The sequence below is a fragment of the Centropristis striata genome, chromosome 7 (genome assembly GCF_030273125.1).
Source record: "Centropristis striata isolate RG_2023a ecotype Rhode Island chromosome 7, C.striata_1.0, whole genome shotgun sequence".
NCBI classification, from domain to species: domain Eukaryota; kingdom Metazoa; phylum Chordata; class Actinopteri; order Perciformes; family Serranidae; genus Centropristis; species Centropristis striata.
In genome coordinates this window covers 38,399,676-38,414,240 of record NC_081523.1, presented here as the reverse complement: position 1 = coordinate 38,414,240, position 14,565 = coordinate 38,399,676, and the positions used below count along the sequence as shown (strand labels likewise).

The 14,565-nt window shown below is 34.8% G+C and overlaps 1 protein-coding gene across 1 annotated transcript; it reads left to right on the top strand.

The window, feature by feature from the left end:
- Positions 1-1,336: 1,336 nt before the first annotated feature.
- On the top strand, positions 1,337-4,412 carry LOC131975143 (uncharacterized). The gene is made up of 9 exons (XM_059337706.1): positions 1,337-1,418; positions 1,900-2,031; positions 2,133-2,267; positions 2,361-2,429; positions 2,533-2,624; positions 2,847-2,973; positions 3,552-3,672; positions 3,822-3,895; positions 4,063-4,412. Exons 1-9 carry the CDS (start codon positions 1,389-1,391, stop codon positions 4,177-4,179), a joined length of 897 nt encoding a protein of 298 aa, XP_059193689.1. The 5' UTR covers positions 1,337-1,388; the 3' UTR covers positions 4,180-4,412.
- The last annotated feature ends 10,153 nt before the right edge of the window (positions 4,413-14,565 follow it).

Genomic DNA, 14,565 nt, shown 5'->3' with positions numbered 1-14,565 from the left:
AATAAAATCAGCCAGGTAGAAACAGACTACAGCTGGGCTCTCATGCAAGGTGTTCTGCTTGCCTTCAACAAGCAGGACATTTTAGGGTACCTTGAGATGCTGTGTAAGGCTATTCAAGGCTCTTTAACCAAAAAAGACCTGAAGGTCATCACTGTCCTACATCTGTGCTCAGCACATATCCTGAAGGCTGTCTCAGTTTCCTTTTCCAGGAAGACCACTGATAAAGGCCTGAGGGAATTTGCCAATCATTGTGTGGCACACCTTATCAACAGCACCAATTTGGATTCTGCGGTCAATTTTTTTGCCCACATGGGTAGGATTTTTGGATCCAAGCTCTCCTCTCAGGAAACCACAAAGAGCTTAGAGGTTGTCAAAACCTCCATCAAGAAAAAGACCAATCTCGATGAGGATTACAAAACTCAGGCAAACAAAAGACAAACTGAGCCACCACAGAGAGCTAAAGCTGTGCTCGCAAACTCACCCTTTTTGCGTTTTTTCAGAGATGTCCTGGAAATTGATCAGCCAGATGGACAAGCTGTTGATGGAAATTGTGAGGAAAATCCTTATTACTGTCCTGCAATTATCAACGTGTTGTTGCATGATTACATGGGGATCTTTCCACTTTGGTCAGGCCTTGTGTTGGGGGATCTATGCAGATATGCAAGTGATGCAGATCCAAACAAATACAACACAACGATCAGCAAAACAAGGCAAACGAACTGCCATGTGGAGAACTGGTTTTCCATCACAAAGAGTCAGATTTTGCGCAAGGAACGCTTCCTCAGGCCTGGCTTTTTCATTCGGAAGCTGCATGCCTCTTTGCATGGACGATACCAGGAACACATCTTGCAGTACGGCCTTAAGCTGAAGCCATTGAAAAGGAAAGAAGAGCTGTTGGAGCACTCTGAAGAAAAGTGGGGCAAACGGAGTGTGACTCCAGCTCCTAAGAGAACCAAATATTTCCACCCTCCCCACAAGATCCCAGCTCCTAAGGGAGTGATGACACAAATGAGAAGAAAATGGAGGATGGCAAAAAAAAAGGTATGACATTAAATGGATAGAAAATTACTTTGACAGACCCTTATCACAAAAACCTAACTTGCAAGTGAAATGCTAAAACTTTTTTGTGTAATATTTAACAATCCTGTCAAATGTCGTACACATTCTTTTTTGTTCTAATTTACTTTATAAATACATATACAGGAAGCATTGTTTTCACAGATTTTCTGTACTCTTGGTCAATATACAATACCTCTTTACATTCTGATTTCATAAGATCTCATGCTTTAATACCACAGATATTGGCAGATAAAGGGGAGCAGCAAAAAGGGGGAGACCAGACGAACGCCACTGACAACAAACAAACAAAGGCCACTTCTACTTCCACGATGAAAAAATCCACTGATACAGCAGGACTTGTACGTATCTCTTTTTTTTAAACAGGACTGAATCATATGGGTGAAAACAATATCACAATAATCATGAAGAATTTCTAAAGTGTACCTCACACATCAAATTGATGTTATGTGTGTGATGTAAAACAAACACTTTAAATTTCAGTGTCACCAATCATATGATTCCACTGTAAGATAATGAATGAAAATGTAGTTTACATATTTAATTATTGCACAGCCCTTTTCATATATGACTACTATGTTGAACCAAAGAAAGCTCTTAGTATTTTAACTCCTCACTATTGCTTACTATAATTGCTCTCAATTTTCTTTTTTGGAAAGCATCACTAGCTGAAGGTCAAGTACAGATGCATACTTGTGGCTGCAGTAATCATATTTTTGTTAATCACTTTGCTTTAGCTACTCACAGTTAATGCTAAACTACCTGAAGGCTTGTATGTTTCATGCTTGAATAATAATTTGCATGCTTCATCTAAATTAACAGAAGAAAATTTGGAAGAAAAAGGACAGTGAAGTGGTCATTGCAGTCATTGAATCACCTGACAAGACTGACCAGTTCATTCTTCGCCAGAATGAATTCAATTCTCTAGCACCACAGAAGTGGCTGCTGGGCGAGGTAATGTTTTGTTTTTTGTTTTACACAGCAACCATCACCTTTGTATTCATTTGGATTTTGAACAGTCTGAGAAATAATTAATAATGTATTCTATTTTTCAGACAATTGAGTGCTACCTCAGAGCCATGCTGAATGTGAAAGGGTTAGGGAAAAGAATATATATCCTCAACCATTATTCTGCTGGAGTCATAGTTTTTGGAGAACGATCTGCCATGGCTAATCACTCATTACCCAAGGTAAAAATGCTAAAATTGTATAAAATGAAACATTAAACATTTAAAACATGAAAATCTTTCTAAAAATATACTTGTTTATAATTGCTGTTACAGCTTAACTTTGACAACTACGACGGAGTCATAGGATTCGTGAATGTTTCAAACAATCACTGGAAATTCCTGGTAAGAACCTTAATGAACATATTACAAAATATATCCTCAAATTGAATGAAAATAATAATCTGCCAATAGTGAAATTCTAATGAAGTGTAATTTCTCCTTGCAGTATCTGAACAAGTTGAACAAAAACGTTTTTGTCATTGATCCCTTGGGTCAAGCTGAGGACCAAGAGTCAGGCGTTGCTGCGAAACGGTTTTGGTAGGGTCCACTAATGATGTAGATTAATTTTAACTATAAAAAGAATTGTGCATCTTTGGCAATTTTGTATTTTTTATTTAACATTAAGAATTATGTAATAACCTGTATATACCCCTTGTTTTGAATAGTTTATTTTTCTTGTTTGTAGCAAAGTATGCCCTCATTGAATTAAAAACGCAATCAGGATAAAATATGTTTTGTATCTCTCAACCATCACTACAGCCAGTTCTTCAGAATGCGGCAGAACCGTTATCAGAAGACCGATTGGGTGGATGTGAAGTGGAAGGGAGCCACAATCAACCACAGCATTCAGAAGGATGGTAACAACTGTGGTGTTTTCGTCATGAAGGTAAGGTCTTCATCCCCAGATCAGTTTTTTTGAATATGAAAACATTTGTTTGTTTTGGCTTGTTTGTTGTAAACACATGACTGTGCAGAACACAGACAAGAAAAATGAATGAAGTTAAACTGATTTATTGTTAGAACAAACCTGGGCAGTGAAGTGGAAATGGCTGGCAGAGACTGTAGCAGGGGGGAAGACCAAAATTGTGACGTGTCTAGGCAGGCAGGGGTAGCTGTGTGGCAGATGTTGGGCTAGACCTCTGAGCATCATAACAAAACTATCAGCTTGGTAGAACATGAACCTAATTTGACACTTAGACAAACTATCAAACTAAATTGAGCCTGAGGGTTTACCACTAAGGATGAAAACAGAATTTGGTGATGAGTGGACCGAGAGTCAGGGTTGATAAACTGAGCATGACGATTGATAGGAACCCACACAGACAGAACAGGGACAGGACACACATGGAAGTTAAAAGGGAATCATGGGAGGACACATGGAAGAGGCAGGAACGCCATAATAATAATGACATCCTTAATTTTGTCGCCTAAAAGTGTCTACTTTGTATTTCTATAATAAAACAGATGGCTACAGACGTGGTGGAGGCTTTTCCTGTTGTCCCCCAGGAAATAAAAATAGCCACATCACAAAAGGACTTAAAAGACCTGAGGATCACCATGGCAAAAACTATTTTGCAGTGCTCTGGTTTGTATATATATATATATATACACACACATATATATATATATATATATATATATATATATATATATATATATTTGTGTTGATAACCATTATTAACCCCACCTTTAATCTACAGTGAATGTATAATTTGTAAAATCACTATATTTTAGTCTTCAGTGAAACAGACCATTGCTCCAGTTGCGGCCAGGAGAATCCCACTGGACAGAAGGGAAACACAAAATGGGTAATTTATCAATTTAATATTAACAGAAGTTAGACTTTCAAATATGCAGAGTAGCACTGTAAAATCGCCCCTGGAAAAACATCTGATATGAGATATACAATTAGCAGTATTTTCAAAAAAGCCTGATCTAATGATGTTCAATGTGTGATTTAAAAAATGTATTTCAGATTGAATGTACTAAATGCAGGAGGTGGTACCATCCGACCTGCATTGCCATGTCAGATGAAGATTGGGACAAGGAAAAAGAGGAAGTGACAACGATGTGGAACTGTGACTTTTGCTGATTGTCAAATCGTCATGATCGTCATGATGTAAGTTTGTAACTTTGAATGTGTCTGTTTTGTGTTTAAAACAAACACTTTAAATTTTAGATATCATTCCTTCCAGTGTGTCACCAATCACAACACATCTGTCAAAATAAAAAATGAGAAATGTAAAGAAATTATGCTCACTGTTATTATTCTGTCTAAGAATCTTGTAAGGGTTTTAAAGGAAAGCAAGAAGCTGTGGAAACTTCATAGTGAGTTCATGAACACATCAGAAGTGGTTTGGTGTTGATATCTATAAAATCAAGTGAGCTATTACAAAATAAAAGCCTAAGATATGAATGAATTATACTGATTACTTATGCCTTTTAAAAAAATGAAAGAGTTTTTAAGGACAATAAAGGATGTGGGGCATCCACAATAAGTTCATGAACACATCAGAAGTGGTTTGGTGTTGATATCTATAAAAACAAGTGAGCTATTACAAAATAAAAGCCTAAGATATGTATGAATTATAAATACTGATTACTTATGCCTTTTAAAAAATTGAAAGAGTTTTTAAGGACAATAAAGGATGTGGGGCATCCACAATAAGTTCATGAACACATCAGAAGTGGTTTGGTGTTGATACCTATAAAAACAAGAGAGCTATTACAAAATAAAAGCCTTACATATGAATGAGTGAATTATAAACAATGAATACTTATGCCTTTTTTTTTAAAAAAAAAAAGGGGGTTTATTGAATATAAAGGGTTGTGGGAAATCCACAGTGAGTTCATGAACACATCAGAAGTGGTTTGGTGTTGATATCTATAAAATCAAGTGAGCTATTACAAAATAAAAGCCTAAGATATGAATGAATTATACTGATTACTTATGCCTTTTAAAAAAATGAAAGAGTTTTTAAGGACAATAAAGGATGTGGGGCATCCACAATAAGTTCATGAACACATCAGAAGTGGTTTGGTGTTGATATCTATAAAATCAAGTGAGCTATTACAAAATAAAAGCCTAAGATATGTATGAATTATAAATACTGATTACTTATGCCTTTTAAAAAAATGAAAGAGTTTTTAAGGACAATAAAGGATGTGGGGCATCCACAATAAGTTCATGAACACATCAGAAGTGGTTTGGTGTTGATATCTATAAAATCAAGTGAGCTATTACAAAATAAAAGCCTAAGATATGTATGAATTATAAATACTGATTACTTATGCCTTTTAAAAAATTGAAAGAGTTTTTAAGTACAATAAAGGATGTGGGGCATCCACAATAAGTTCATGAACACATCAGAAGTGGTTTGGTGTTGATATCTGTAAAATCAAGTGAGCTATTACAAAATAAAAGCCTAAGATATGTATGAATTATAAATACTGATTATTTATGCCTTTTAAAAAATTGAAAGAGTTTTTAAGGACAATAAAGGATGTGGGGCATCCACAATAAGTTCATGAACACATCAGAAGTGGTTTGGTGTTGATATCTATAAAAACAAGTGAGCTATTACAAAATAAAAGCCTAAGATATGAATGAATTATACTGATTACTTATGCCTTTTAAAAAAATTGAAAGAGTTTTTAAGGACAATAAAGGTTGTGGGGCATCCACAATAAGTTCATGAACACATCAGAAGTGGTTTGGTGTTAATATCTATAAAATCAAGTGAGCTATTACAAAATAAAAGCCTAAGATATGTATGAATTATAAATACTGATTACTTATGCCTTTTAAAAAATTGAAAGAGTTTTTAAGGACAATAAAGGTTGTGGGGCATCCACAATAAGTTCATGAACACATCAGAAGTGGTTTGGTGTTAATATCTATAAAATCAAGTGAGCTATTACAAAATAAAAGCCTAAGATATGTATGAATTATAAATACTGATTACTTATGCCTTTTAAAAAATTGAAAGAGTTTTTAAGTACAATAAAGGATGTGGGGCATCCACAATAAGTTCATGAACACATCAGAAGTGGTTTGGTGTTGATATCTATAAAATCAAGTGAGCTATTACAAAATAAAAGCCTAAGATATGAATGAATTATACTGATTACTTATGCCTTTTAAAAAAATGAAAGAGTTTTTAAGGACAATAAAGGATGTGGGGCATCCACAATAAGTTCATGAACACATCAGAAGTGGTTTGGTGTTGATAGCTATAAAAACAAGTGAGCTATTACAAAATAAAAGCCTAAGATATGAATGAATTATACTGATTACTTATGCCTTTTAAAAAAATTGAAAGAGTTTTTAAGGACAATAAAGGTTGTGGGGCATCCACAATAAGTTCATGAACACATCAGAAGTGGTTTGGTGTTAATATATATGAAAACAAGAGAGCTATTACAAAATAAAAGCCTAAGATATGTATGAATTATATATACTGATTACTTATGCCTTTTAAAAAAATTGAAAGAGTTTTTAAGGACAATAAAGGATGTGGGGCATCCACAATAAGTTCATGAACACATCAGAAGTGGTTTGGTGTTGATAGCTATAAAAACAAGTGAGCTATTACAAAATAAAAGCCTAAGATATGAATGAATTATACTGATTACTTATGCCTTTTAAAAAAATTGAAAGAGTTTTTAAGGACAATAAAGGTTGTGGGGCATCCACAATAAGTTCATGAACACATCAGAAGTGGTTTGGTGTTAATATATATGAAAACAAGAGAGCTATTACAAAATAAAAGCCTAAGATATGTATGAATTATATATACTGATTACTTATGCCTTTTAAAAAAATTGAAAGAGTTTTTAAGGACAATAAAGGATGTGGGGCATCCACAATAAGTTCATGAACACATCAGAAGTGGTTTGGTGTTGATAGCTATAAAAACAAGTGAGCTATTACAAAATAAAAGCCTAAGATATGAATGAATTATACTGATTACTTATGCCTTTTAAAAAAATTGAAAGAGTTTTTAAGGACAATAAAGGTTGTGGGGCATCCACAATAAGTTCATGAACACATCAGAAGTGGTTTGGTGTTAATATCTATAAAATCAAGTGAGCTATTACAAAATAAAAGCCTAAGATATGTATGAATTATAAATACTGATTACTTATGCCTTTTAAAAAATTGAAAGAGTTTTTAAGGACAATAAAGGTTGTGGGGCATCCACAATAAGTTCATGAACACATCAGAAGTGGTTTGGTGTTAATATCTATAAAATCAAGTGAGCTATTACAAAATAAAAGCCTAAGATATGTATGAATTATAAATACTGATTACTTATGCCTTTTAAAAAATTGAAAGAGTTTTTAAGTACAATAAAGGATGTGGGGCATCCACAATAAGTTCATGAACACATCAGAAGTGGTTTGGTGTTGATATCTATAAAATCAAGTGAGCTATTACAAAATAAAAGCCTAAGATATGAATGAATTATACTGATTACTTATGCCTTTTAAAAAAATGAAAGAGTTTTTAAGGACAATAAAGGATGTGGGGCATCCACAATAAGTTCATGAACACATCAGAAGTGGTTTGGTGTTGATAGCTATAAAAACAAGTGAGCTATTACAAAATAAAAGCCTAAGATATGAATGAATTATACTGATTACTTATGCCTTTTAAAAAAATTGAAAGAGTTTTTAAGGACAATAAAGGTTGTGGGGCATCCACAATAAGTTCATGAACACATCAGAAGTGGTTTGGTGTTAATATATATGAAAACAAGAGAGCTATTACAAAATAAAAGCCTAAGATATGTATGAATTATATATACTGATTACTTATGCCTTTTAAAAAATTGAAAGAGTTTTTAAGTACAATAAAGGATGTGGGGCATCCACAATAAGTTCATGAACACATCAGAAGTGGTTTGGTGTTGATATCTATAAAATCAAGTGAGCTATTACAAAATAAAAGCCTAAGATATGAATGAATTATACTGATTACTTATGCCTTTTAAAAAAATGAAAGAGTTTTTAAGGACAATAAAGGATGTGGGGCATCCACAATAAGTTCATGAACACATCAGAAGTGGTTTGGTGTTGATAGCTATAAAAACAAGTGAGCTATTACAAAATAAAAGCCTAAGATATGAATGAATTATACTGATTACTTATGCCTTTTAAAAAAATTGAAAGAGTTTTTAAGGACAATAAAGGTTGTGGGGCATCCACAATAAGTTCATGAACACATCAGAAGTGGTTTGGTGTTAATATATATGAAAACAAGAGAGCTATTACAAAATAAAAGCCTAAGATATGTATGAATTATATATACTGATTACTTATGCCTTTTAAAAAAATTGAAAGAGTTTTTAAGGACAATAAAGGATGTGGGGCATCCACAATAAGTTCATGAACACATCAGAAGTGGTTTGGTGTTGATAGCTATAAAAACAAGTGAGCTATTACAAAATAAAAGCCTAAGATATGAATGAATTATACTGATTACTTATGCCTTTTAAAAAAATTGAAAGAGTTTTTAAGGACAATAAAGGTTGTGGGGCATCCACAATAAGTTCATGAACACATCAGAAGTGGTTTGGTGTTAATATATATGAAAACAAGAGAGCTATTACAAAATAAAAGCCTAAGATATGTATGAATTATATATACTGATTACTTATGCCTTTTAAAAAAATTGAAAGAGTTTTTAAGGACAATAAAGGATGTGGGGCATCCACAATAAGTTCATGAACACATCAGAAGTGGTTTGGTGTTGATAGCTATAAAAACAAGTGAGCTATTACAAAATAAAAGCCTAAGATATGAATGAATTATACTGATTACTTATGCCTTTTAAAAAAATTGAAAGAGTTTTTAAGGACAATAAAGGTTGTGGGGCATCCACAATAAGTTCATGAACACATCAGAAGTGGTTTGGTGTTAATATCTATAAAATCAAGTGAGCTATTACAAAATAAAAGCCTAAGATATGTATGAATTATAAATACTGATTACTTATGCCTTTTAAAAAATTGAAAGAGTTTTTAAGGACAATAAAGGTTGTGGGGCATCCACAATAAGTTCATGAACACATCAGAAGTGGTTTGGTGTTAATATCTATAAAATCAAGTGAGCTATTACAAAATAAAAGCCTAAGATATGTATGAATTATAAATACTGATTACTTATGCCTTTTAAAAAATTGAAAGAGTTTTTAAGTACAATAAAGGATGTGGGGCATCCACAATAAGTTCATGAACACATCAGAAGTGGTTTGGTGTTGATATCTATAAAATCAAGTGAGCTATTACAAAATAAAAGCCTAAGATATGAATGAATTATACTGATTACTTATGCCTTTTAAAAAAATGAAAGAGTTTTTAAGGACAATAAAGGATGTGGGGCATCCACAATAAGTTCATGAACACATCAGAAGTGGTTTGGTGTTGATAGCTATAAAAACAAGTGAGCTATTACAAAATAAAAGCCTAAGATATGAATGAATTATACTGATTACTTATGCCTTTTAAAAAAATTGAAAGAGTTTTTAAGGACAATAAAGGTTGTGGGGCATCCACAATAAGTTCATGAACACATCAGAAGTGGTTTGGTGTTAATATATATGAAAACAAGAGAGCTATTACAAAATAAAAGCCTAAGATATGTATGAATTATATATACTGATTACTTATGCCTTTTAAAAAAATTGAAAGAGTTTTTAAGGACAATAAAGGATGTGGGGCATCCACAATAAGTTCATGAACACATCAGAAGTGGTTTGGTGTTGATAGCTATAAAAACAAGTGAGCTATTACAAAATAAAAGCCTAAGATATGAATGAATTATACTGATTACTTATGCCTTTTAAAAAAATTGAAAGAGTTTTTAAGGACAATAAAGGTTGTGGGGCATCCACAATAAGTTCATGAACACATCAGAAGTGGTTTGGTGTTAATATATATGAAAACAAGAGAGCTATTACAAAATAAAAGCCTAAGATATGTATGAATTATATATACTGATTACTTATGCCTTTTAAAAAAATTGAAAGAGTTTTTAAGGACAATAAAGGATGTGGGGCATCCACAATAAGTTCATGAACACATCAGAAGTGGTTTGGTGTTGATATCTATAAAATCAAGTGAGCTATTACAAAATAAAAGCCTAAGATATGAATGAATTATACTGATTACTTATGCCTTTTAAAAAAATGAAAGAGTTTTTAAGGACAATAAAGGATGTGGGGCATCCACAATAAGTTCATGAACACATCAGAAGTGGTTTGGTGTTGATAGCTATAAAAACAAGTGAGCTATTACAAAATAAAAGCCTAAGATATGAATGAATTATACTGATTACTTATGCCTTTTAAAAAAATTGAAAGAGTTTTTAAGGACAATAAAGGTTGTGGGGCATCCACAATAAGTTCATGAACACATCAGAAGTGGTTTGGTGTTAATATATATGAAAACAAGAGAGCTATTACAAAATAAAAGCCTAAGATATGTATGAATTATATATACTGATTACTTATGCCTTTTAAAAAAATTGAAAGAGTTTTTAAGGACAATAAAGGATGTGGGGCATCCACAATAAGTTCATGAACACATCAGAAGTGGTTTGGTGTTGATAGCTATAAAAACAAGTGAGCTATTACAAAATAAAAGCCTAAGATATGAATGAATTATACTGATTACTTATGCCTTTTAAAAAAATTGAAAGAGTTTTTAAGGACAATAAAGGTTGTGGGGCATCCACAATAAGTTCATGAACACATCAGAAGTGGTTTGGTGTTAATATATATGAAAACAAGAGAGCTATTACAAAATAAAAGCCTAAGATATGTATGAATTATATATACTGATTACTTATGCCTTTTAAAAAAATTGAAAGAGTTTTTAAGGACAATAAAGGATGTGGGGCATCCACAATAAGTTCATGAACACATCAGAAGCGGTTTGGTGTTAATATCTATAAAATCAAGTGAGCTATTACAAAATAAAAGCCTAAGATATGTATGAATTATATATACTGATTACTTATGCCTTTTAAAAAAATTGAAAGAGTTTTTAAGGACAATAAAGGTTGTGGGGCATCCACAATAAGTTCATGAACACATCAGAAGTGGTTTGGTGTTAATATCTATAAAATCAAGTGAGCTATTACAAAATAAAAGCCTAAGATATGTATGAATTATAAATACTGATTACTTATGCCTTTTAAAAAATTGAAAGAGTTTTTAAGTACAATAAAGGATGTGGGGCATCCACAATAAGTTCATGAACACATCAGAAGTGGTTTGGTGTTGATATCTATAAAATCAAGTGAGCTATTACAAAATAAAAGCCTAAGATATGTATGAATTATAAATACTGATTACTTATGCCTTTTAAAAAATTGAAAGAGTTTTTAAGTACAATAAAGGATGTGGGGCATCCACAATAAGTTCATGAACACATCAGAAGTGGTTTGGTGTTGATACCTATAAAAACAAGAGAGCTATTACAAAATAAAAGCCTTACATATGAATGAGTGAATTATAAACAATGAATACTTATGCCTTTTTTTTTTAAAAAAAAAAGGGGGTTTATTGAATATAAAGGGTTGTGGGAAATCCACAGTGAGTTCATGAACACATCAGAAGCGGTTTGGTGTTGATATCTATAAAAACAAGTGAGCTATTACAAAATAAAAGCCTAAGATATGTATGAATTATAAATACTGATTACTTATGCCTTTTAAAAAATTGAAAGAGTTTTTAAGTACAATAAAGGATGTGGGGCATCCACAATAAGTTCATGAACACATCAGAAGTGGTTTGGTGTTGATATCTATAAAAACAAGTGAGCTATTACAAAATAAAAGCCTAAGATATGAATGAATTATACTGATTACTTATGCCTTTTAAAAAAATTGAAAGAGTTTTTAAGGACAATAAAGGTTGTGGGGCATCTACAATAAGTTCATGAACACATCAGAAGTGGTTTGGTGTTAATATATATGAAAACAAGAGAGCTATTACAAAATAAAAGCCTAAGATATGTATGAATTATATATACTGATTACTTATGCCTTTTAAAAAAATTGAAAGAGTTTTTAAGGACAATAAAGGATGTGGGGCATCCACAATAAGTTCATGAACACATCAGAAGTGGTTTGGTGTTTATTGGATGAATTTCCAGTGAGTTATTAAAAATTTAAAAGAAAGACGTTGCACTTTTGCGACGGTCCCTAAGCACTCTGGCTGCCGTCGGGCACTAGGACGTACATTCGGCCCGGTTACTTCAATCTTTCGCCAGACTCGCTGATTTTGGTGAGTTGGTCAATCCTGTGAAATGTCAGTCTTAGTTTTGTGTACAAAATAAAACCATCCTAGGGTAAATTGGTGCGGTTTTCGTGACGCTATTCCAGTTAGAACGGCGGAAAATAGGCGAATATCGAATATAAAACCAATTTCACCCCGCTACACTCCTCGCGGTCCGTTAAAATCTCTCCAGGAGCAGTTTCTGGCATGTGAGTCTTCCGCAGAGGAAGGTGTGCTGGATTATGTATGTAAATTCCGTGAGAGATTGCATCGGGCAAATAAATTGGCAAAAGAGACTCTGTCCTCTTCGCAAAAAGTCATGAAGCGCTACTATGACCGTTCCGCTGTTCTCCGGCGTTTCCAGGTAGGTGAAAAAGTTTTGGTCCTGTTGCCGGTGCCCGGTTCCGCTCTCTCCGCCAAATTCGCCGGCCCTTACGAAGTTTGTGAGTGTTTGAGTGATACTGATTATGTTGTTCGCACCCCCGAGAGGAGGCGTAAGACTCGCGTGTGTCATATTAATATGCTTAAAAAGTATCACACGAGAGACGTGACAAAAACTGAGCCTGCCGTAATACACGGTCCGTGCGCTCTAATTGTGGCAGATTCTCAGAGTCCTCCAGAGGACTTAGTTATGCGCCATTCGGCACTTCACAGCGCTCGCTTGCCAAATTCAGAAATGTTAGCGAAACTCCCCTCAGTGTTGAGTCATCTGACGCCTGACCAGCAGCATGATGTCCGCGGTCTTATAAATGGTTTCCGGTGTTTGTTTAATGATGTGCCCACAAAAACCAACGTGCTAAAGCATGATATAGATGTAGAAAATGCTCGGCCCATTAAACAGCATCCCTACCGCGTAAATCCAGTAAAGCGGGAGCTAATGAAGAAAGAGACAAAGTATCTTTTAGAGAACGGCTTGGCTAAGCCTAGTATGAGTGCTTGGAGTTCTCCGTGCCTTCTAGAGGCAAAATCCGATGGATCACCACGGTTCATCACCGACTTTAGGAAAGTGAATGCTGTCACTGTTCCAGATTCGTATCCTCTTCCTCGGATGGAAGACTGTGTTGACAATTTGGGGACTGCTAAATTTGTGTCAAAACTAGATCTGTTGAAGGGTTATTGGCAGGTGCCTTTGACAAAGCGTGCTTCTGAAGTATCTGCGTTTGTGACTCCAGATCAATTTTTGGAGTATAATGTAATGGCGTTTGGCATGTGTAATGCACCAGCAACCTTCCAAAGGTTAGTGAATATTGTGTTGGCTGGGATTGATAATTGCAACGCCTATCTAGATGACCTCATTGTGTACACCGTAACCTGGGAGGAACACATGCAGGTCCTTACAAAGGTTTTTCGCAGGCTGGCCGACGCATCACTCACTCTGAACTTAGCAAAATGTGAGTTTGGCAAAGCTACCGTGACCTATCTTGGCCGACAGGTAGGCCAGGGCCAGGTTCGTCCCATAGAGGCTAAGATAGCTGCCATCGCAGCGTTTCCTTCCCCCTCCACCCGGAGATCTCTGAGGAGTTTCCTTGGCTTGGCGGGTTATTATAGGAGTTTTTGTAGAAACTTTTCCATTGTTGTTCAGCCCTTAACTAACCTGCTTAGCCCCAAAGTTGATTTTGTGTGGACCCAGGCGTGTCAGCATGCTTTTGAAAGCATCAAGGCTCTGTTAAGCCACGCCCCCGTGCTCGCTGCTCCTGACCTTGCTCGCCCATTTAAACTGGAGGTTGATGCAAGTGCAGTCGGAGCCGGGGCAGTTCTGCTGCAAGAGGATGTCTGTGGGGTTGACCACCCGGTGTGTTACTACTCCAGGAAGTTCAACAAACACCAGGTAAATTACTCCACCATCGAGAAGGAGGCTCTTGCTCTGTTGTTGGCACTCCAACATTTTGAAGTTTATGTTGGGTCCAGTCCCCTGCCAGTTGTTGTTTTCACAGATCATGATCCGCTCAGATTCCTTGCGCGCATGTACAATCACAACCAAAGGCTGATGCGGTGGGCGTTGATCGTGCAGGACTTCAACCTGGTAATCCGTCACAAAAAGGGTAAAGAAAACATCATTGCAGATGCCTTGTCCAGGCTTTGACTTGTTTTGTTGTTTTGTGTGTATAAACTTGTAAAATGTCAACAACCACGGGTTGTTGATTTAAGGGGAGGGGTGTTACGGCCCCAGCCGTATAGTCTGTAGTTGTGCGT